The sequence below is a fragment of the Armigeres subalbatus genome, chromosome 3 (assembly GCF_024139115.2).
Source record: "Armigeres subalbatus isolate Guangzhou_Male chromosome 3, GZ_Asu_2, whole genome shotgun sequence".
NCBI classification, from domain to species: Eukaryota; Metazoa; Arthropoda; class Insecta; order Diptera; family Culicidae; genus Armigeres; species Armigeres subalbatus.
Genome location: NC_085141.1, coordinates 198204186 through 198227929, shown reverse-complemented (window position 1 = coordinate 198227929; position 23744 = coordinate 198204186). Strand labels below are relative to the sequence as shown.

General features: G+C 35.9%; 1 protein-coding gene across 2 annotated transcripts; it reads right to left on the bottom strand.

Moving 5' to 3' along the window:
- Positions 1-3006: 3006 nt before the first annotated feature.
- Positions 3007-21761, bottom strand: LOC134225200 (cAMP-dependent protein kinase catalytic subunit 1). Of its 2 annotated transcripts, XM_062705072.1 has the most exons (3): positions 20069-21761; positions 13189-13223; positions 3007-3443 (listed from the first exon to the last, which is right to left on the bottom strand). In XM_062705072.1, the coding sequence occupies exon 1, from the start codon at positions 21351-21353 to the stop codon at positions 20292-20294; it is 1062 nt and encodes a 353-aa protein (XP_062561056.1). In that variant the 5' UTR covers positions 21354-21761; the 3' UTR covers positions 3007-3443; positions 13189-13223; positions 20069-20291. The 2 variants fall into 2 exon arrangements, with proteins under 2 accessions (XP_062561056.1, XP_062561057.1); XM_062705073.1 differs by lacking the exon at positions 13189-13223.
- Between the last annotated feature and the right edge of the window lie 1983 nt (positions 21762-23744).

The following is a 23744-nucleotide window of genomic DNA, read 5'->3' as shown; positions in this document are numbered from 1 at the left end:
TAGTCATCAACACGTCGAAGACGAAGTACATGATAGGAAGAGGTTCAAGAGAAGACAATGTGAGCCACCCACCGCGAGTTGGCATCGGTGGTGACGAAATCGAGGTGGTAGAAGAATTTGTGTACTTGGGCTCACTGGTGACTGCCGAAAATGATACCAGCAGAGAAATTCGGAGACGTATAGTGGCTGGAAATCGTACATACTTTAAACTCCGCAAGACGCTCCGATCGAATAGAGTTCGCCGCCGTACCAAACTGACAATCTACAAAACGCTCATTAGACCGGTAGTCCTCTACGGACACGAGACCTGGACGATGCTCGTGGAGGACCAACGCGCACTCGGAGTTTTCGAAAGGAAAGTGCTGCGTACCATCTATGGTGGGGTGCAGATGGCGGACGGTACGTGGAGGAGGCGAATGAACCACGAGTTGCATCAGCTGTTGGGAGAACCATCCATCGTTCACACCGCGAAAATCGGACGACTGCGGTGGGCCGGGCACGTAGCCAGAATGTCGGACAATAACCCAGTGAAAATGGTTCTCGACAACGATCCGACGGGTACAAGAAGGCGAGGTGCGCAGCGGGCAAGGTGGATCGATCAGGTGGAAGATGACTTGCGGACCCTCCGTAGACTGCGTGGCTGGCGACGGGTAGCCATGGACCGAGCTGAATGGAGAAGACTCTTATATACCGCACAGGCCACTTCGGCCTTAGTCTGAATAAATAAAAAATAACCTTAACTGGGGCTGATGGGAAAGTTCGCTCAACAGTTGTGGTTGCAATCGCTCCGTGCACTGACTCTGCATCAGAAGGTAATAATGCTAAACACGTTCACACAACAAAACTGTAGTACCTTTCGTCGGTGCTGCCACCGTTTGGTATCCTTCATTTCATTTATTGGCCTTGACGAAAGCGAGAAAACAAAATGGGGGTTGGCTGATGCTTTTTTATTTCACCCAACAAGGGATATACACACTTAATTTAATTTAACGGGCTCGGTAAACGAATTACTGATTTCTCAACAGCTGAGCTCTCGGCAGTCTGCTCAGTAAAAAGTTCAACCATTTACCGAGTTCTCGGTTCACAGCCTCAATGATGAAATATCAAAAAATACCGAGCTGATCTGTAACAGCTACTGAGCACTCGGTAAAAAATTGCTGGTGAATTTGTAAAAAAATACGGACCTCGGTAATGAATATTGCTGAGCAAAATGTAATTTGGTATTCGTTTTCTTTATTGATAAGGAATTCAAGAGAAACAAATTTTCGTTGATATTAAGTTTATTAATTCAAAAACAAAACAGTATTTTCCACAGCGTTTTCAAACAAAATTGACCGACCCGGTAGAGATTGTTCTTGAAGGCAGCCTCACACCCTGCGAAAGTTTTCCGTAGTTTTTTATCCTCGAATATATTTCATAGGGCAGCTTTTTTGAATCACCAGGAGTGAGGCTACCGTAATAGAAATCCGACGGGTACTGGGGTGCACAAGGATAGTGATGGATCCATACGTCGGAAGATGATTTTCGGACCATCCGTAGACTGCGTGTTCGGTGACGTGCAGCTTTGAACCGAACAGAATATTGGTTTCTGGGCAAAACCTGACGGATACAGCCAAATTTCTGAAATTCAATTAGATTTTTTTATTCTTCCTGCAGGCCATGGCTGCCAACTTGAGTGAACCGCTTCTACTTACCGAAATATCAATTTCAAACATTAATTTATTGCGACGACAATAAAACACGAGCAAAAGCTACCCTAGTTTAGAACTACCAAAGAAAAATGTATACGCAATATGGCGGCACATCGAGCGTCATGAGAAATTAGTCTGAACTGAACTCGGTAAAAGTATTACCGTTGGCTCAGCAAAACGTATTTTTTTCGCTGAGTTCCCGGTATTTTTTTCAGACAACTTCAATCCCATTTGCTGAACAGAATAGCCCGGTTTTTTTTTTACCGATGCCCGGTAAATTTTGTACCATTGCTGAGAGGTCGGTATAATTTATTACAAAACTCAGTATATTTTTCAAATTTTACTGACCTCTCGGTTCAAATTCATGTTTACCGGGAAAACTCGGTAAAAAATATTACCGAGCTGAAGTTCTCGATTTAAGTGTGTAGGACGTCAATTTTGAAATGCTTATTTAAGCGTTAAAACACATTTTAGCCGAAAATTGTTCATTTTTTGGGTTAGAAATTTAATTTACTTTTATATAGGTAACACGAAAGTTGAATAACTTTGATAAAAAAAACATGTGTAGATAAGGAGCCTAACATGTAGTTTTTCAAAATTCTAACCCTACGTATTTAAAAGTTTTCAACATATCACTGTCAATGACATTTTAAAAGCATTTTTAAATATACTTCCTATACTTCACCATGTTTAAAAACATTGATTTCATGCACACGTCCGTCGCCGCTAGATGGCGACAGCGCGGCTGCGTCAAAGCGAATTCTGAATCAACAAATAGACGCAACAACGCACGGTTCGAGGCCGCATCTCTCCATCTTCGAATGCGTCCCACGCTCGCCAAGTCCTTCTATACCCGGTCAGCCCACCTCGCTCCACGCCGTCTCGTACCTTCCGGATCGGAAGCGAACACCATCCTTGCAGAGTTGCTGTCCAGTATTCTTGCAACATGCCCTGCCCATCGTACCATGGCTTTTTATACCGAACTTGGATTTTTCTCCAGATACAAACAACTTTCCTAAGTTTGCAAGTACACGGTTAGAAAAAATGAAGAGCAAAACCACTCAACAAGGGCATTAAAGTGTGGGAACTCAACGCGGAAGTCTCGACTTCCGAATTCGAAGTTGGTACAACGCCGACAATATATAAACATTGAAGATCACAAGACGCATTGATTGGTGAGAAAATTTTGCAAATAGTTCAGCTCGTTCGTGAGTCGCCTCAAAAGAAATGCAGAATCAATTTTATATATAGAGATTTACTTACCGAGTACACTACAGGCGTTTCTTTCATTATCTATTGTTAAAAAAAATATGCCTTTTGTTATCAGCAGAGATTTATTGTAAGGAAAGTATATACAACTAACAATAATTATTAACAGAACAGCACATAGTACTATTCGAATCAAACTCTTCACTGACCCGACAACGCTCTCAATGTTTTATACAATAAATAAAATAAGGAAGCCTACATTGCTATTTATAGTAATGTATATAAAATCCATTAATTTAAACTTTTTTGTCTATAGAACTATTGTTTGCTTCATATTTGTTTATTATACTGCTGTTGAAGAATCATGCAACGTTACTTATCATAATTATGTAATGTTATAACATGTTTTCTGTTGTATTCTGTGTTATGTAATCCGACATGATAATCGAGTTAGTGTTATGTTGTAGATACCTAAACTCTCCATTATAAAAAGCTTGAGAAGCCACTGTTATCAGGAGTCGTGCCGAGTTGACATCCGATTTTCTGTGGATTTATTGAGAATATAAAAAAAGATTAAAGAAACACGCTTAAATAAAAGCATTTGAACTGATGTAATAATAATTGCGAAAAGGGAAAAGTCATACAAAGTGGGTGAAATTATTCAAATTTGCTTCCAAGATTAGACTACGTAACTACTCAGAATAACAGGATAACAGCGTGGCATAAACTTTTGGGAACGTCAAAATCAAGAGTTCTGATTTCTGAATAATGGATATTTTTCCTGTTCGGATGTGTATAAGTGCTGGTAAAATTTCTCCATTACCATTGAGAAGCAATGCAGTATCGGTTTCGATACAGTTCTTGTTTTGTTCTCTCAAAACAGTAAAAAAGAACAAAACAGTAAAAGTGTTATTTGCCCATGCATTGGAGCCCTAGCCACGTTCTTGTCATGCTTCTAGAAAATTACTAGTAAAGCTACAAACCCGGGGTTTAGCTCTATCTACAAAACTTAACCCTACACATTCCTATCTAAAGAATTTGTTGAGTAACAAGAATTCCGTGTGTTCCTCTCACTACCATTGTTAACAGTTCATGAAAAGTTAGTACGCATTGAAACCTCTAACTCGATTTTCCAGCAATCAATTCAGCCTAGGATGGGCACCAGGTTCAGCTTGGTATGGGCAGGTTTTTCAACTAATTGCTGGAAAGTTCCATCCACTGCATACAATTTAGCCTGAATAGTGGAAGTAGTGGGGTTTTAATGAGATTTTTCATGTTTATACACTTTACAATGGTTTCAGTTGAGGCATCGGGCAATAAATATGCTGTTAAATCCAACTTACCCTATTACGTTATTTATTGAAATAATTATCGAGTTGTATTAGAAAGAAAATTGAATAGATGGAGATTGGCATCAAGTTACTCTTTAACTTTAAATTTCTTATCATAAATGGCATAACTTAAGTTCATATCGAAATTGTGTGCTAAGAACGCAGTAATCTTCTTATTAATGCATGATAATGGAAAATTCGATCAAATTGGGAGTGTACAAAATGTGTACTTTTGGGAGGGCCTCTCAGAAAGTAATTTTGGGACATTAATCAACAACTGATGCTCATTTTTTAATCTTCATAAATAAGAATTCCATCCATGGTATAGTGTGATTTCCGTTTGTTTTAAACTTGGCCTTGCCCTCTTCTTCTTCTTCAATGGCTCTACATTCCAACTGAAACTGGTCTGCTTTTCAACTTAGTATTCTATTAGCACTTCCTCAGTTAATAATTGAAATCATGTCCGCTATTGCATGATTATGTATCTTGTGTGGCAAGTACAATGGACACGCTATGTCCAGGGTGTCGAGAAAGTTTCCAACCCGAAAACATCCTAGACCGGACCGAGAATCGAACTCGCCATCTCCGGATTGGCAATCCTACGCCTTTGCTCGCCCCTTAGATAGATACCCCAGTTGCCCTTAGATAGATATAAGCCGTTATTCGTAAGCAGCTTCAAAAAGACTGAAGCATTTTAAAACTAGATCAAAATGAGAACATGTACACAAATCCGGACAATGAAATTTCGATAAACGATCATTCGAAAATCTTCGAGTTAATCGCAAGGTATGACGCAAAAAAGTTGATCAAATTCCTAAGAAGCTTTTTGTTTTTGCTACTCAATATGATTCTGCCACAAAAAGATATCTCTATTTCGACCTTACAGTCGAGGAACTTATGTCTGAACAGATATAAATAAAGCTGTTGATTAAGAAAGAACAGAACATTGGAAACTGTTAGAATTATCTGAAGTGAAATTGATTCATAATCTTTTCGGAATCTCATTTCATTATGCATAATCATAAACATTGTGATCAGAACTTCGGAGAAATTCACGCAGATTCTCATGTATCTTCAAGATATCTTAGAATTTCCTTCTAAATAGCTGGAACTCATGAGCCTTCCATTTAATACTTTAATCCTTTTTGGATCTCTAAATTTTCTCAAAAATCTCAAACACCTTTTCAGAATTATGAGACTAAAGAATATTTGTTACAATGACACAAAAATCTACAAAGCATTCGAATTTGGTGAAAATATTATGATAAGACTCAAGTAACATTCGCACTCACAATGAGGATTGCATTAGATAAATATTTTTTTAATAATCCTCACAAGGTCCACAAATCCTGTTCTATTAAAATTTTTGGCGATTTTCCGAAACCGAGATAAATTAGAAGTTAATATTATACATATCCTTTTAAGGATCTTCAGAGAACTCTTCTGTGTCTGCCTGGTGTTCAATGAGAATGTTATACTTTTTTGAATAACGAAAACTATTTTTGAAATAGAAACCATTTCGAATCAGAAAACGTTTCTCTTGCAGTGCAATTCAGAACGATTTGGTCGATTCTCGAGTCTAACAGTCTTTTTGATTTTTGCAGAAAAATCTCGCTTTTTTTCGCCTCCGGCATTTTTGTTTTATAACATTTCAAAGCAGATTATAACCACTTCCTAACGTGAGCAACAACAGAAACCCATGGTATTCTGGAATTTATCATTTTTCTTTATGACTCATAAAAAATATTTCAATACCAAATTTTTAAAACGACTTATCTGCTTTAGTAAACAAAGGTTCAAACGTTGATTTGACGAATCTGAAAGGACTCCCACGCAAACCAACACCATCAATGCAAAGGTGAAGGATTCTGCTACCTGTTGATGGTGATGATTTGTGTGGGAGTGCTACCAGATCCGTGACATATACGTTTGAATCTTTGTTTACAAAAGCAGATAAGTGGTTTTGAAAATTTGGTATTGATTTTACGATTCTAAATTTTTGTTCATCGGTACTTAAGTATCTCAAAACATTCGAATGTTATTCTCAGAATTCCTATACATGTTGGAAATGCATGAATATACTTATATTGATTATGACGAATTTTCATGGAATTTATTTCACTTTACGGTTTCAAAAAAATTCAAGCTGAATTCGAAAACTTTATGTAATCATGAAAATGCTTGAAAATTTTCAGAAATACAATCTTATCGAATTCCATTTAAAGACAATGCAAAAAGGATTATTCAATCTTATATAAATTTAGTAAATAGATGTAAGGCTTATTACAGAGGGCTCCAGCATGTCACTATCAAGGGCATATCATCTATGTATGAAGTTATGAATTTCATAAAAATATAAATCGTGCTTCAACATCATAGTGATGTGAACTTGACAGGTTCCCGAGTTCATCGAGACATTGGGAATGATAAAAAGCTTTTCGTGTTATATAATGCTTATCAATGGGCCACACGTAGTGTATTCTTCGAAAACCTTACCGGCCCGGCAGGAATAGGCTTGGAGGGCCTCTGGCGGTTGAGATTTTTCCACTGGTTTAGTTGAACCATGTAGGAATTGCAATGTTTTCAATTTAAACTAAACTTAACCTAAGGGTACAAGGAGCTAATCGTTGCAATAGAAGATACAGGCAGGTCTAAAAATTTGTTTGTAAATCAAAAGTTTGTTCTTAAAACAAAGTTTTGATTTTCTGTTTATAAGTGGATATAGACACTTAATATATTTGTTACATTTAGCTTGAAGGCCTTTAATGTGATCTTTAAAAGTTAGTTTTTGGTCCAGCAGAAGTCCTTAATATTTGGCTTCGCTAGACCAATTAATTGGAACCCCATTTATAGTGACAATATGTCTGCTAGAAGGTTTCAAATAAGAAGCTCTCGGCTTATGTAGGAAACATATAAGCATATAAACATATAAATTTTGGAAGCATTCGGGAAATTTTTCCATTTTCGCAAGTAAGTGGAGAAAATATCCAAACTTTTTTGCAATCTACTACAAATGACACGAAGACTATGCCCTTTGGCTGAAAGGCCCGTGTCATCTCCGAACAAAGATTTTTGACACCCTGGTGGTGAATCAGGTAAGTCAGGAGTAAAAATGTTATACAATATGAGCCCCAGTATGCTGCCTTGGAGAACACCAGCTCAGGTAATCTATCAGATTTAGAATTCTGATAGTTTACCTGCAGTGAGCGATCTGATAAATAATTTTGGATCAGTTTAATAATGTACAGAGGAAAATTAAAATTCATCAATTTTACAATCAAACCTTCATGCCAAACACTGTCAAATGCTTTCTCTATATCAAGAAGAGCGTAACTCTTAATAACTGATGAGTGGTTGAATGCCCATGGCGAAAACCAAATTGCTCATCAGCAAAAATAGAATTGTCATTAATATGAACCATCATTCTATTTAAAATAACCTTTTCAAACAGTTTGCTTATTGAAGAAAGCAAACTGATTGGGCGATAACTAGAAGCCTCAGCTGGATTTTTGTCCGGCTTCAACTGGAACAACTTTGGCGTTTTTCAATTTATCTGGAAAGTATGCCAATTGAAAACATTTGTTAAATAAATTAACCAAAAAGGATGAAGAGCTCTCAGGAAGTTTTTTGATAAGTATGTAGAAAATACCGTCTTCACCCGGGGCTTTCATATTTTCAAATTTTCTAGTAATAGATCTCACTTCATCCAAATTAGTTCCCAACGAAGGGTCAAAAACATTCTCTTGATTGAGAATGTCTTCGAAGCTCCGTGTAACCTGATCCTCAATTGGACTCGTGAGACCTAGACTAAAATTATGGGCACTCTCGAACTGCTGAGCAAGTTTTTGAACCTTTTCGCTATTTGTTAATAAAATTTTATTTCCCTGGAATGCTGGAATTGGCTTTTGAGATTTTTTAAGAATTTTCGGTAATTTCCAAAAGGGTTTCGAACTGGGAACCAACTTCGAGGCATTATTCTCAGAATAGCGAAACGTTTTTTAATTTCATTTTGCAAATCTCGCCAAATCACTTTCAACGCGGGATCGCGAGTTCTTTGGTATTGCCTTCGCCTCACATTTTTAAGACGGTTCAGTAGCTGAAGCTCGTCGTCAATAATAATGGAGTTGAATTTAATTTCACATTTAGGAATTAAATTTGTCAAAGATACGAGAGCATTATCAATATCAGTTTTGGTATCGAGAGGAATATCAACATCAAAATTCCTTCTGATATTCGTTTTATACAAATCCCAATCAGCTCTATGATAATAAAAAGTAGAGCTGATTGGATTAATAATGGTTTCTTGTGAGATTTCAAATGTCAAAGCAGGGTGATCAGAGTCAAAGTCAGCATGAGTTACCAATTGGCCACACAGCTGACTTGAATCCGTTAAAATTAAATCAATTGTAGAAGGATTTCGACTGGAAGAAAAACAAGTTGGTCCATTGGAATATCGAATAGTATAATATCCCGCAGAACAATCTTCAAATAAAATGTTACCGTTGGAATTGCTTTGAGCATTATTCCATGAACGGTGTTTGGCATTGAAGTCACCGAGTACGAAGAATTTAGATTTGTTGCGAGTTAGAATTTGAAGATCAGCTTTCAACAAATTCTTTTGCTGCCCATTGCATTGAAAAGGCAAGTAGGCTGCAATGAAGTCAAATTGTCCAAAATTTGTTTCAACAGAAACTCCCAAGGTTTCAAAAATTTTGGTTTCGAACGAAGAAAATTATTTATGTTCGATACGTCTATTAATGACAATGGCGACCCCACCACAGGCGCTGTCAAGACGATCATTTCTGTAAGGTACAGTGGGTAAGGAAATCGTATAATTCATGTTCATCAAGTCATAAAAGCTGAACATAATATTGAAATTGATCATATTTATGACAGAACGAAATATCTATCCAATCCTTATATGCCTGCGAACAAGATATTTGAAAAAGACATCTAGTATACACAATATTTGGAAAACCAAAAAAATCTGTTTCAATTTTTCACTTGCCCATATTTTTCATACAAACGATAATTATACTGAATAGAGTATAACTGTGATCTGTTGTGATGCTTTTTGATACTTCATGAAAGTCACTGGAGTGCACTGCAGTGCCTCCATTAAATGATTTTTTTTGTTTTCTTTACATGAACTTTTTGAAATCTAACATTTCATTTCCATTTGTGTCTAACAACATTACTTTCTATTTCAGGTTTATATAAAAATAATGAATCTTGGCGATAGTTTTTTTTGTGTATACAGAAACATTATCTTTTAAATATTCATCAAACCAGAAATCATCAGTGTTGTGAATCATTGACAATCCACTTAGGATTTCAGTAAAAGAGTCCATATTAACGAATGGCTTAATCTTCTAAATTTCGACTAAATAAATCATAGCTGTTGATATATTTGAAATTGTATTGATTCTTGTATTCAAGCTTTATAAATACCATTTTTTACGAATTATTTATCAAACATGGATTATTTAATACACTGACTCGCTTTGCACTTATTGATTTTGTATTACCACGTAGGTATTACTCTAATAACCAAAAGCCTTCGAATAAGTTTGAATTGGTATTATTTGTTCCTATACGCTTAATAGAAATTATTCTTGTTCAAAAAAAAATAGAGAAATGCATTCAGTCTCGGAAAATTCTCACTTGCCCCACCCGTGGTAAAAAACAGGCAACGCAATAAAATATTTTTTTTTCAAAATTCTTGGTGCTCATATTCTAATTTTTGTGGTTAGACTTCAAAACTACAGAGAAAATCAACTTATCAATGCACTAATTGAATGTGTTATGGAAACCAACATAAAAAAATATGTGTATTTATTGACACGCAAAACAACTTGTGCAAAAGATAAACTTTGTAGGTTAATAAACTGTTACTCTCGCATGTTGAAATGATTCATTATTTCATGTTTCACTTATTCAACGCATTGATTTGAATGGCCTTGTATGAATGTGAAGTGAAATTGAAGAATTCTGTGCTTCATCAGTGAAATACTTGCGTTTTTTCACTTACCCCTTTTACCCACTTACCCCACTGTACCTTACATAAAATAATTTGGATCTCTTTTAATGGAAAGTCCTGGTTTTCAATATGTTTCAGTTATAATGGCAATATGCACATTATGAACTGTTAGGAAGTTGAATAATTCATCTTCCTTACCCGGCATTCCAATTTTAGAACTTTCACACAATTATTTGGATCCATCAAAACGGAGTCCGATAACAATTTTGTGTGTGTATTTTATACCACTATGTACTTATATGTACTTTATGTTCAGTTAAAAAATCAAAATCGGAAGCAGACATGCTACCTGAATCGGCAACATGACCGTTATTATCCGTTGGGACATGGGTATAAACCTCATTTTGAGAAGAGAAAGTTTGTGTACCAGCAGCGATGTTTGCATACGTAGATACATTCGAAAAATTGGAATTTACTGAAGTGCTTGCTACCCGTTGAGGAGCAGCAAAATTTGTTCGTGGATTGTGGTGGGTATGAATTGCTCGATCGGTAACTGGTTTCGAATTTTGAGCGTTTGTAAAATTTCTACCCGTCGAATCTGGGATCCTATTGGAATTTCCCGTCATCAATTTTGCACGGGAATTCAAAACTTTTTTGCGTGAAGGGCACTCCCAGAAATTGGATTTATGATTGCCCCCACAATTTGCGCACTTAAATTTATTTGAATCTTCTCTCACGTGAGAGGTTCCACCACAAATCATGCATTTAGCATCCATGTGACAATGTTTGGTTCCATGACCCCACTTTTGGCACTTACGGCACTTTGTGGGTTTTTGGAAATTCCCCCCTGGCTTGCGGAAAAGTACCCATGTAACACGGACGTGGGACATAATGCAGGCCTTTTCCAAACTTTTCATATAGTTTAGTTCACTTTTGTTAAAATGAACTAAATAAAATTCTTGAGAAAGGGTCTGTTCAAATATTACGTAACGCAATAGGGGATGGGGGGTTGTTTTATTTTTGTTACGATTTGTTACGCAAAATATAGGCGGTGGGGGTCCTTCAAGAAATTGTTACGCGTAACAATGAGAAAAAAATATTTAAATTTTCAAAAAATAGTTATTATCTTCAAAATAGCATAAAATACACAAAAATAATAATTTATTGTATCGTGGTTCAAATTCTACCAAAAACAAAATTTTCTCAAAAAATATATTTGTTACGCGTTACGCATGGGGGTGGGGGTAGTTCTAATTTTTGTTACAGATTGTTACGAGGGGGTGGGGGGTTCTTAAAAACAACGTTTTTCGCGTTACGTAATATTTGAACAGGCCCAAATGCCCCTCTGCGAAGTACCAGAGTGAGATTTCTTTTTCATCTTAATTACTTGGACTGGCGCAAATCCAAGTAATTGAGAAATTTCAATTTTAATCTCATCCAGTGATTTATCATCACTACACGGACAGATAAATCAACCCAAACTTTGAGTTCAATATACGCACTATTGAGAATATCGCAGAAAAAATTTACCCAAATTTGGGTAGTTTTCCCTTTCTTTCCATGATTGCTATCAAAACTAGAGCAAGATGCAAACACCTCACCGAGGTTGCTCAGCCCAATAACTCAAATTTAAGTAAATTCAATATTCTCTATTTTGGGTTGATCAAGGTCCGCTTTGGATAAATTAAACTCAGCTTTGGGTAAATTGTTTACATGGGATTAAAGGCAAACTACCTAGTGCTAGAAAAGTCATTTTACTCAAATTTGGGTTATTGGCCCAAACCACGGTCTTGAGTGCAAACAACCCACTTTTGGGTAGTTTTGGTTTTCAGTGTAGGTAGACCTTTTAGGACGACTTGGAACAATCGCTCAGTTTTGTCGTCGTACGTGAAGAATTTATGCTACTTCTCAGTTAAATACTGAAGAAGACGTTTGCGATCGTCAAAGGATCCCGGCAAAACGCGGCAGTCACCCTTCCTAGCAATCTGAACTGAAATGAAACCTTGATCCCCTGAAGGTTACTCAAGATTTCATTCCGAAAGCCAGAAAACTCGGCAACAGATACCACAATTGGTGGAAATTGGTCAAATCGAACTGATTGCTCAGTTCGATAGCACGATGCGATCTGGTAACTGCCTACTAGTGATCAACGAAGCCCAGGGAGCTAAGCTGTCGTCCTTCCAAATGCACTTGTCTTCGTGAAAAATTCTGTAGAACGCTTCATCATTTTAAGTGAAAAAGAACCGATGATACAACATCACTATTCAGGAGTAATGCTAAACTTTTTGGGGGTGTTGAAATACTCAAAGTAGTGTTCCGTGTTCTTAAAAATACATACAGCAATTCTAGACCAACATTTGAAAATGGCGTAACAGCCAAAATATATTCCTTCTGATTATATATGCACATAGATAGAAAAATCCACTGAAATATACGCTAAAAATCATGCACATAAATGGAACGCCATTATTAGCGTAATTCCACACGGGGTATGGCCTAAATGTGTAAAATATTTGACGGTAATCGTCAATATTGCATGCAAGTTGTAAGCAATGTTGTTAGGAAGAGGACAATTTCAGCGTAGAATAGCGTTATTTTCCGCATGTCACGTTTTACGCGCTGTTTATTTTTCATTATTTTTTCTGTGTAAACGAAGAATCAGAAGAAATAAATTTTGGCTGTTACGCATTTTTCAAATGTTGGTCTAGAATTATTTTTTTAGGACTAACATACTTTTGGCGGGAAGCGCAGTAATTCTCAACCGATGCAACAAGTTGCATTCCATTGGGAACAGAGCCATGTTGATCACAATTAAATTTGATCACGATCATCCATTGCGTTCAGAAGTTATGACAAACATTGTCTATCGAATAAAAATGCTTGGTATCTTGACTCAATGCCAGTAAGGCAGTATCAGCACTAGATTAATTAAATTGGGTTTTTAGTTGTAATTAAAAGCACAAATGATTCATTTTACCTTTTCCAGCGTGTATCCAGTACATTCGGGATGATCTGGAAATGAGAAGATTAGATATTCCATTATTATTATTGTGTTAAGTGTATCACTAAGAAAAAAAAGGCTTACTATAGGTAGTAACTTTTATATCTATCCACATTACACCGGACATTTCTCCAAATCACACTGGTAATACTAATGACACACTGGTGGTATTCGTACCATGCTACAAGTTGTACCACTAGTGTGTCACCTTATACCATGCTGGTACAACGTGGAAAACCATGGTACAATATGTGATAGGGTATATAACCGTGGTACTTGTACCACAAGTGTGTCTTTAGTATTGTCGGCGTAGCACCAACTTAGAATTCGGAAGTCGGGACTTTCGAACCAAACTTTCTTCCGAAGTTTTATTTGTCAAACTAATTGATGTGTTGTTTAGCGTATCTTTACGCGAATCCAGCGCACTAATTCCGAAGTTGGGAAAGTTGCCTGCATCTGGAGAAAAATCCAACTTCGGTATAAAAAGCGGTATAAATTTATTCCGGATAGACAATATAAAGGTTGCTCCATCGAGCCGTTTTCGAGTTATGCGGATATATATTGGAAGCGTTTGGTACGGGAGGTCCACGCTTTCTTCCTTTCCCCTCGGTTCCAAGCTATTAAGTGACTTTAGGTATTCCTGAAGTCGCTCAATATCTAGGAGTCATCTCTGCGGTACATATTGCGTAGTTGGCCTGGCCATATGAAAAGAAAAATCGGAATTCAGAAACCATGATGATTATACCACGAGTGAATTTTTTAAAAGAATTAATTGTAATTATAAATAATTTTATTAAATTGGTGACGCACTATTTTTATGAAAAATCTTTTGAAGTAAATCTTCTTATCATTTGAATTAAAATCAACAAATAGTCTTTATTGGAAGTCTTTATTTCATGAAGGTCGTAGGCTCGCAATTCAAAGTGATAGCCGAACTATGATAGAAGCGTATACGTATTGAATTATAATCAAGCTGTAGTCTGATTTACTTTATACATTTATACATTTTTGGAAGAAGGATTTTATTAATATTATATTGATTGTGTTGCGTAGACCGTAAACCTCATTGGTTTAGATTAATGCAAGAGTTTTTCATAAATTTGTATTGATTGAAGAACTTAGTGTTAATCAGAGTCTATTATATAGAGTTGCGCAAAGAGGATCTTCTTACTCTTATTCTGAATGATGCTCTTGTTATTATGTTGAAAACTTTCATTTTTTTTCAACCCTTCAAGTGACTTCACGGGAGTGATCACTTCTAAAGCTTTTTAATTCGATAACCAAAGTCACCTACAGAGTGCAAACACGTGAGTTTCTTGTTGCAACTTTATTGGGGGGTGTATTGAAGTTTTCTGAAGTTGTTTCTAGAACAAATCTAATACATTTCAATTCATGAGTTTTAATTCGCCATAATATTCATCAGGCGATAACAATACTTCCGCCTTACCAGCAATCATTTGTTTACTTTGCTCGATAGGTAGACGGTCTGACAGTTCAATAGGTAGATTTGGCTTCACTCTTTGCGTAACTCTATATATAATAGACTCTGGTGTTAATATGTAACTGTATCAATCATATTAGTAGCTGTACGAAGAACGGTAAATAATTATGCTGGAAGGCTCGATTTACTCATGGTAAATCCGGGACAGTAGATTCATAATAGTTGTACCTTAATCAAAATTGGTTACTGAACTGCACTGCACTTCGGCAATGTTTTGATCATAGTGACTACGGTTTAAATAGACGGGTTGTTAAGAATGTTCTCCGTTTGAAAAATAAATTTTGACATATATTTTATAGGAAGAATTCTATCAATATAAGATTGACTGTGGTACGTAGACCGTTAATAATGAGTTATCCTCATTTAATAATGTAAATGTAAACACTGAAACATGTAGGTGTTTGAAGAACTTAGTTTTAATGGATGAAGATATCAAATTCATGCATTCAGACGACATGTCTATTTTAAAATATCAAAAACCAAAAATCTTATTTAATGCACCTTTAAATCTTCATGGAATTGGCTAAAAATTGTCCGCAAGATTTCTTTCAACCTGCCCATTAAAATGGAGGGGTGACACTTTGAATCTGGAATACTTGAAAATAGTAAACAGGTCTATTAATTTTTGATTGAAGAACGGTAAATGCTATGCGGGTAAGCTCTCATTCTAAACAGCTTTTCATTATGGCATAACATTGTTAATACGTCAAAACAATAAAGCATAATAAAATTCATACAGGTAATGCAGTTTTTCTAGTAAATTTACTATGCTAAAAAAGGTTTTTACGACTACGGTATAATTTCATATGAAAAGGAACTATAAAATTTAAAATGTACTATAAAAATGAAATAATGGCCTACTATGGGGCATCTTTGTTGCATAGAAAAATTGGTTTGCAGTATTTGGTCTAAAACATTTCCAAATAATGTTTTTAGAAACTCAGTTTATTCTAAGAAAAATTATAATACAAATTTCTTTTTGATTTCATATAAAAATATCCGGATTCGGCTTATATTTGACAAAGTTAGAGCGTTTGTAAATCTGATTTTCCTTAAAAAAGAATATTTTTTTTATCAAAATCAGCATATTACCATCATTTGGAGCTGATTTTAAGAAATATGATGTTCCAAAGTTTTCATAAATTTAATACTGAAGAGATTAGCTGCAATAGATTGTAAATCAAATGAGAATTGCCAAAGTTATGATGATGTTTATGAAAGTCTAAACTTGATGGTCAAAAATTCACCTTAAAGGCCTTTGCGCGACCTCTAAACTTCAATATTTTGGCCTGAAATTCTGAGGCTACTCTTTGTTTTTGCCATAAAAAAGCGTTTAAGCTCACAAATTTCAGGTTTCGGAAACATTCGAAAAATAAGCCGCACCCTACTTTACAATTGTTTACATACATTCCTGCTCCAATCAGCTGCTAAATCTCGCGAAATTTCGTAACGAGTGCTTTTTAGTAGCACTCCTACTAATTTTCCACTCGAAATATAATGTGAAAATATTTGTTACAAAGAATGCAAAACTCAAACTAAGTTTATTTTTATTTTTTCCCCAAATAATAACAATACTTCTCAATATTAGATCAGAAACGAACATAACCACAATCTTTATTGTTTGGCTCCAGCACAATAGAAAATTTTGGCTTCAGTTTGACAACCAAATCGATTTATTCGCACCACCCAGACTTATAACTATGATTTCAAAGAATATTTTAGGGCCATTTAAAATATTCACAGTGAAATATTTGACCATGCTTAATCAGATTTGAAAAATTTATCTCAAATGGGGCAAGATGAGCATCCCATTTTGAAACAATCAAATAATACACAAAGTACTAAAACTCTTTTAGACAACCTACAATCATGATTCACTATACGCTGAATTTGTTGAGTAACGTAAATTATCCAATTTATTGAAATTTTGAACTACTTTTTGTTATTCAATGCGATTTTGATGGTATCAAAGAAAAATAATAACTTATCGATTGTTTTAATATGGCCAATGCGCATTAAAAGCTATTAGTTTTTGTTACTATAGGTGCTCTAATACTCATTTTAAAAACTTGATTTTTGGAAGGGTGCCCTTCTTGCCCCGTAGGGGTGCTCATCTTGCCCCGTAGTACATTTGAACCAGTCAAAAACAGAATTTTAGTAAGTCACATTTATCTGGATTTTTTCCAGAATTCACATGGTCCGTAAATACCCGTCATGAATGCAACCCTCCTACAATCTCCACTAAAGGATAGAATTTATTTATTTCTCGGATACTTATTCAAAAGGACGATCGTGGTAACTCGGCAGTTGAACAGGGTTTCTCCAGGGTAACTTATGTAGTGCGAAGCGCAAAAACCTGTGTTGTACCGACTCAATTCTTTCAACGCCGTTGTTATAGTTTGGGCTCCATACCTCAGAACAATATTCTAAGATGGAACGCGATAAGGAGCAGTATAAATAACACTTTTAGGCAATATATATCAGTGAATCTTTAAGCAATTCTGAAAACGCATCCAAGAGATCGAGAAGCCTTGTCCACAACGTACGATACATGCTGCTTAAATGTGAGTTGGGAATCCATGATTACTCCCAAATCCTTAAAATCAATTTCTGCATTCAGTAAACGATAATTAAAGCAAATCGTATTGCAAAACAAAGTAAAACCATTGAAAAGATAAATTTATTATTTACAAAGTAAATTTACTCTATTTTGTGATTCAATATTGAATACCACCGTAGCGCTGTCAATTAAACTTTTATTTTCACTTTCAAAATGGCTGCTACTTTCGGTTGTCAGCACCAAAAAATAGTGCTTATTGGTACTTGGGTATCAAGTTTTTAAAAGTAATTAATTTCGTTGCCATTTACATAATAAGTCTTGCTCAAGTATTGCAAAATTTGCTCTCAATTGATAATGAACGACAATAAACTAGAGTCATATATGTACCACCCTCAATCATTACAAGTCATGAAAACAAGTTGATCAGACTGCACCAAGTGCAAAAAACAAAGTAGCGACTCATTTTCAAAATAAAAATTCCGTATATTTTCCAGGGTTATAAAAATACGTATCCAATGTTATAACACATAACATTTAGAAGCAGATTCCACGATTAGAATTTGTACATTGGGCAGACGATTTTATTCATTTTTGAAATACAAGTCAGCCTCATTATAAGGCATTCTTTTCGTTGTTTTATACGTTATTATTACGTTGTATAGAATTATGAAAAAATGTTTTTACTTCAGAATGTGCATGGTCGTTATGGCATCTATCATTCTCATATAAGTATAGGCTTTTTTAAATATAAAAAAATACTTTTGCAAAATACTTTAACGATTCCTTCAGAAAGTCTTTTGAAATTCCTTCGAGAATTGCTTTAGGATTTTCTTCGGAAATTTATTTAAGATGTTTTTCGGACAGTTCTTTATGAATTCTTTTGGATCTTATCTTGGTATTTTCTTTAAATAAACTCTCAACATTTCTGAAGGGATTGTTCCAGAACTTCTTCTTCTTCTTATTGGCATTGCATCCCCACACTGGGACAGAGCCGCCTCGCAGCTTAGTGTTCATTAAGCACTTCCACAATTATTAACTGCGAGGTTTCTAAGCCAAGTTATCATTTTTGCATTCGTATATCATGAGGCTAACACGATGATACTTTTATGCCCAGGGAAGACAAGACAATTTCCAACCCGAAAATTGCCTAGACCGGCACCGGGAATCGAACCCAGCCACCCTCAGCATGGTCTTGCTTTGTAGCCGCGCGTCTTACCGCACGGCTAAGGAGGGCCCCAGAACTCCAGAACTTAGTTTGGGAATTTCTTCGGGAATTCTTTGAGAACTTCTTACTAAAATTCTTTCAGAAAATCATCTGGGGATTTCTGTACGAGTTCCTTTAGAAATTCCTTTAACATTTTCTTTGAAATGTTTTTTAGAAACTTCTTTGGAAACTCCTTCAGCTGTTGCAAAAATATAGGATCGCGTGATCAACATCTTGGTTGCTTGGACCTAGCAACCAAAGTACCGGTACTATTGTTGTCAAACCTATGTTGGTGATGAAACCAATTATCCACTAAAACATGATACATAATACACGGCCATGTTATGCTTGTTGAAGCATATTTTGGTAATCACTAAAAAAAGTTACAGCGCCACTAGCGTTCTAGTGCTTATGCTTCTACTTATATTCCAGATATTTATTTGTAAATTCCTCCTGTAACTTCTTCGGAAATTCCTAGAGTATTTTTTCCAGCAACTCTTACAGAAATTTCTTTGATCCTTCGAAAAATCCTTTATAATTTTCATAGAAATTGCTTTCGAAATTCCTCCGAGAATCTATCCAGAAACTTATTCGGAATTCTTTGGAATCCATCAACTACATCCAGAGAATCAAAATGTTGATTGTTTAAATTCTAAAATCTAGAAGACCGAAAGCAGCATAGCATAGCATAGTTACGGTGTACTTCGTAGATTGGACACTAGTGATACTCATGTTTTTCTTTTGAAATCCTTATTCAGATTGCTATCAGAAATCAAGGTGGGTGTGGTCCTTGACTTCAATCTAGGATAAAAATCACAAAAGCATGAAGATTACTACTCCTGGCCACGCCCATCTTCACCGTAACTTGGGAGGGGAAGGAAGTGTTGTTGTGGTACTTACTTAACGAGAGGCCACCGACTCAGCGACACCCTCATAAGTACCACGGAGTTGGATATTGGGGAAGGTATTCGTTGGGTCAGGATTTGCCTGTTAAAATCTAGAAGATCGAAAGCCTCCAGAAAGAGGCAAAGAAGGTTCGTTGCAAAAGGGCTTAAAAGCCTTCTTCCAAGCAACTCGTAAGCTTCCTTTCGAGCGGCTCCGAAGCATCCTTTCAAAAGGCTAGGGAGCCTCCTTCCAAGAGGCTCGGAAGCCTCCTTTCAAGAAGTGTGATAGCCTCCTTTCATGAGGCTCGAAAGTATCCCTTCAAGAGGCACGAAAGCCTCCTTTTAAAAGTTCGAAAGCCTCCAAAAGTCCTCAAAATCTTATAGAAAGCTTGACGTATAACCTTAATTTTAATTGGAAATCTTCACGGAACAGCATTTTTTCAGTCATATATCCAGTTAATTTCATGTCCGTTTTTCATATATCTTATAAGTTATGCTTATTTTCATTGATAGTAAAAAAAATGGAACAAAAAAAAAACAAAAAAATGGCACCTGTGCCCCCCCGCACTAATAGCGTTTTAAGGTGTTTGAAGTAACTCCCCCGAAGCAGTTACTTATTGTGTATATACAGAGCGGGAAGTAAGAGAATATTTTCTTTATGAATTCAATCCTGGTTGAAAGGTTCTAAAGAAATACAACATACTCACCATATGATTGTGGTAACAGCAGCGTATAGACGATTTTAATTTCATTACAATACTAATGACACATCGATTTTGTACTGGATGCAATCAGCTTTGCGATGATAGTGGTTTGGTCTGATTGGTCATTACTATTTGCCTTATGTTGAGAGTTTTGTGACGTACAAATTATTCTATAAAATTCTAGTTTTTGATGATTGCAGTATATTAAACTCTGTTTTCTCGTATCTTAGAATTCGGCAAACTCCTTCGCACACTTTTCGGTGCTTGAGATCCTTAATGCTTCTTCTTCGTAGTCATCAAAGTTGCTTGTGTCTCCAGGTCCCTTACAGCGTGGTATGAATGGAGCTTCGATTTTCTTTTGGAACACAGCAATCCAATCAGTGGAAGCAAACCATCTGTGGCCTTTAATATCGTTTACACCTGCTTTCAAGTTACCATAGCGTTTGGTCAAGTCCACCTGAAGCAAGTTTCTTAAAAGATCCTTCAACTCGGAGCCAAAGTGTGACGGAAATCTAACTTTTCCAGACACGATTTTCTCGTAGATTTGTATAGGTTGATCAGCAAAAAATGGGGGATAGCCAGCTGCCATTTCATATACCAAAACGCCTAGTGCCCACCAGTCGACGGCCTTGTTGTAACCTTTGCTTAAAATGATTTCCGGAGCCAAATATTCGGGAGTTCCACAAAGAGTCCAAGTTCTTCCTTTCACGCGTTTTGCGAATCCAAAGTCCGTTACTTTGAGATAGCCTTGCGAATCGATCAACAGGTTTTCGGGCTTCAAGTCACGGTATATCAAATCTAGATAATGTAAGTACTCGAAAGCGAGAACTATTTGCGCAGCGTAGAAACGTGAATGGGGTTCCGAAAATCTTCCCACCTTACGTAAGTGAGAGAACATTTCTCCACCAGGAACATACTCCAGAACCATGTACAAATTTGAATTGTCTTTGAAATGAAATTTCAAGCTAACCAAAAATGGGAAGGAAATTGCTTGTAGAATCCTTTTTTCGTTTAGGGTATGCTCAACCTGTTTGAGCTTGACTACCTTTTGCTTATCCAGTATTTTCATAGCATAGTAATCTTTGGTTGACTTGTGTTGTACTATCATGACCCTTCCGAAAGAACCAGTTCCGAGCGTTTTAATACGCTCGAAATCATCCAGGGCAGCAGTATTGGTAGGATTCCGTTTCCATTTCTCCTCAAAATCTTCTTTTGCTTGATCTAAAAATTCCTTTACGCTCTCCGCAGCATCAACTTTTTTATTTGTGGATGTAGCGTTGTTCCCCATGTTATTTTTATTCGCACTGTATTCTGCTGACTCCGAACAGATGAGAGTTTCACTGTGCCTCGAAAATTTCAATACGATTCCTGTATTGCATCCAGTGTTCACTCTCCGGTGACGTTGAAATGATGGCCCAGAGTTACATAAATGTATTATACTGGAAGCTTCACAGGTTTGCCAAATGCAGCTAACTACCTCCCTAGAAAGCAAAACAGTGCGATCCTCGATTCAAGTTCCTCCAATTACCACCATTTTATGTAGCTTAGCTTGATAGACTACAAGCAAATTCACATGTTTTTGATTGGGATCAGCACAATAATGATTCTTTTCACGGGACACTTTTTATCGATTTCTAATAATTAGTATCAGACGCAAACACAGTTGTCTACTTGTTCTTCACTGAACAGCAGTGAATACAGTGGTATAAAACCAATTGGATTTGTTCACTTGGCTGATTGTATACACCTCAACGCCATCTGGTGGCGAAACTTGAAGATGTATTTGATAATTCGCAAACAAGTTTCGCCCGTTTCGCCGCCAGATCTTCAAGATTATACCCGTTACTGAAAACTGAGCATATATTTCCTTTGTGTTATTTTTTTTATTTTTTTTATTCATGTACTAGTAATTTCAATATGGGTTAAAATTGAATGGGCTTTTTAGCATTTCCCTTGAACAAAGTCATAAGTCATGTAAAAATGAACAATATTCGTAGATTTAGCAATAGTGACGAAAACCCAAATAGGACTGACATGCGAGTGCCAGCAGTTTTAGCTTCAGCTAAAATGCATAACATGTGTTATGTTTGATAACGCACTATACGTTATACGAGTGATTCAAATTTAGTACGAGCACATTTGAATATAATTTTGTGATACAAGTTATAAAAAGTTGTATGCATCAAATTGGCATAAGTCAAAATAGTAGGCAATTTGAAAAGACAGATTTAGACCATGATGAATTGCATACAAAAGGATGTAAAACTATAAAATACAAGCGTTAAGTGTTACGAAACCGTTTGAAAAATAAAAGAATACATATCGCTGAGCATAACAATAATTTAAAAGAGTTATTTCGTATTTTTTTACGGTTATCTAATACTCGTTAGTTTTTGTTTGATATTAATTTTTAAAATAGGTACACTGACCCCACAATCATGGGTCACACACTAATATGAGTCATTTCCATTTGATCAACATGCAAAATGGAGTGACTAATTATTGTTACAAAGTGACCCATATATGTGGGCCAGTGTACATGTTATCAGTGGCGAGTAGTCAATGTCACAAATATTTTGCAAAGTGCTATGCGTTAGTGGAGAGAAAACTCTTTCAATAATCAATTATTTAGTATAGACACAAATGTGATCATAATTTCGCAAAAGTCAAGAACTTGTACGAAAGAAGATAATGATAGGTAAATAAAGTAAAGGCACAAATTTGACCGATCCAATACAAACAGCAAAATTCTGTGCAAGTAGATAATACCCACATGAATATCGAACATTTTTAATACTTATAACTGATCTAAACATATGGTATGGGTTATGTTTTGTGCACACAAAAAATGGAGTGAAATGATAGCCTTTCGGTACAGCTTTGTTGTACGAGAGAGGCAAACATGTTTGAATAGCTCGTCCTGCGATAATACATTTCTTAACATGCGTGTAAATGCTTAATATATAGTTTATTTATTTAATACATCATTTTTAGATTTGTACAGGATCGGTGTTTAAAAATCTTTTCACTTGATTTCAGTAACCATAAGAGATTAACATATAACGCTCACTAAATCCAATAATCTACGATCATTCTCGTGTCTTTACTAAATAAATTTCCTCTAGTAACGCATAATACACACTTAATCTGTTTTACCGGGCTCGGTTGTCAGATTACCGATTTCTCAACAGCTGAGCTCTCGGTACCCACCTCAGTAAATAAATCAAATAATTACCGAGGTCTCGGTTCTCAGTTCTCGAGAGCAAAATGTCAGTTATTACTGAGGACTCGGTACTTAATACCGAGTGATTTGCAAAAAATGGTGCGGACTTCGGTAATAAAAAATACCGAGTAAACTGTATTTTAAATTTCGATTTTTCTTCGAAAATAAAATAAGGAAGCTCAAAAAATTCGAGAGATTTTTGTTTATTATTTTATTACTATTTCTATATAAGTAAATATAAGTAACCATTACGAATTTTTCATTTTATTTAAAAAGATGAAAATAGTGAGGGCGTGATGCCACCGCCGACCTAAATTACGACAAACGCCGCTGCCGACGAATGCAGTCATTTGCCTGGAAATTGATAATATCAAGTTTAAATATTATACCAACCAAATAAAATGTTTGACTCTACCTGAACTATGTTCGCTTTTGACTGGTGGTTTCACACTGCTA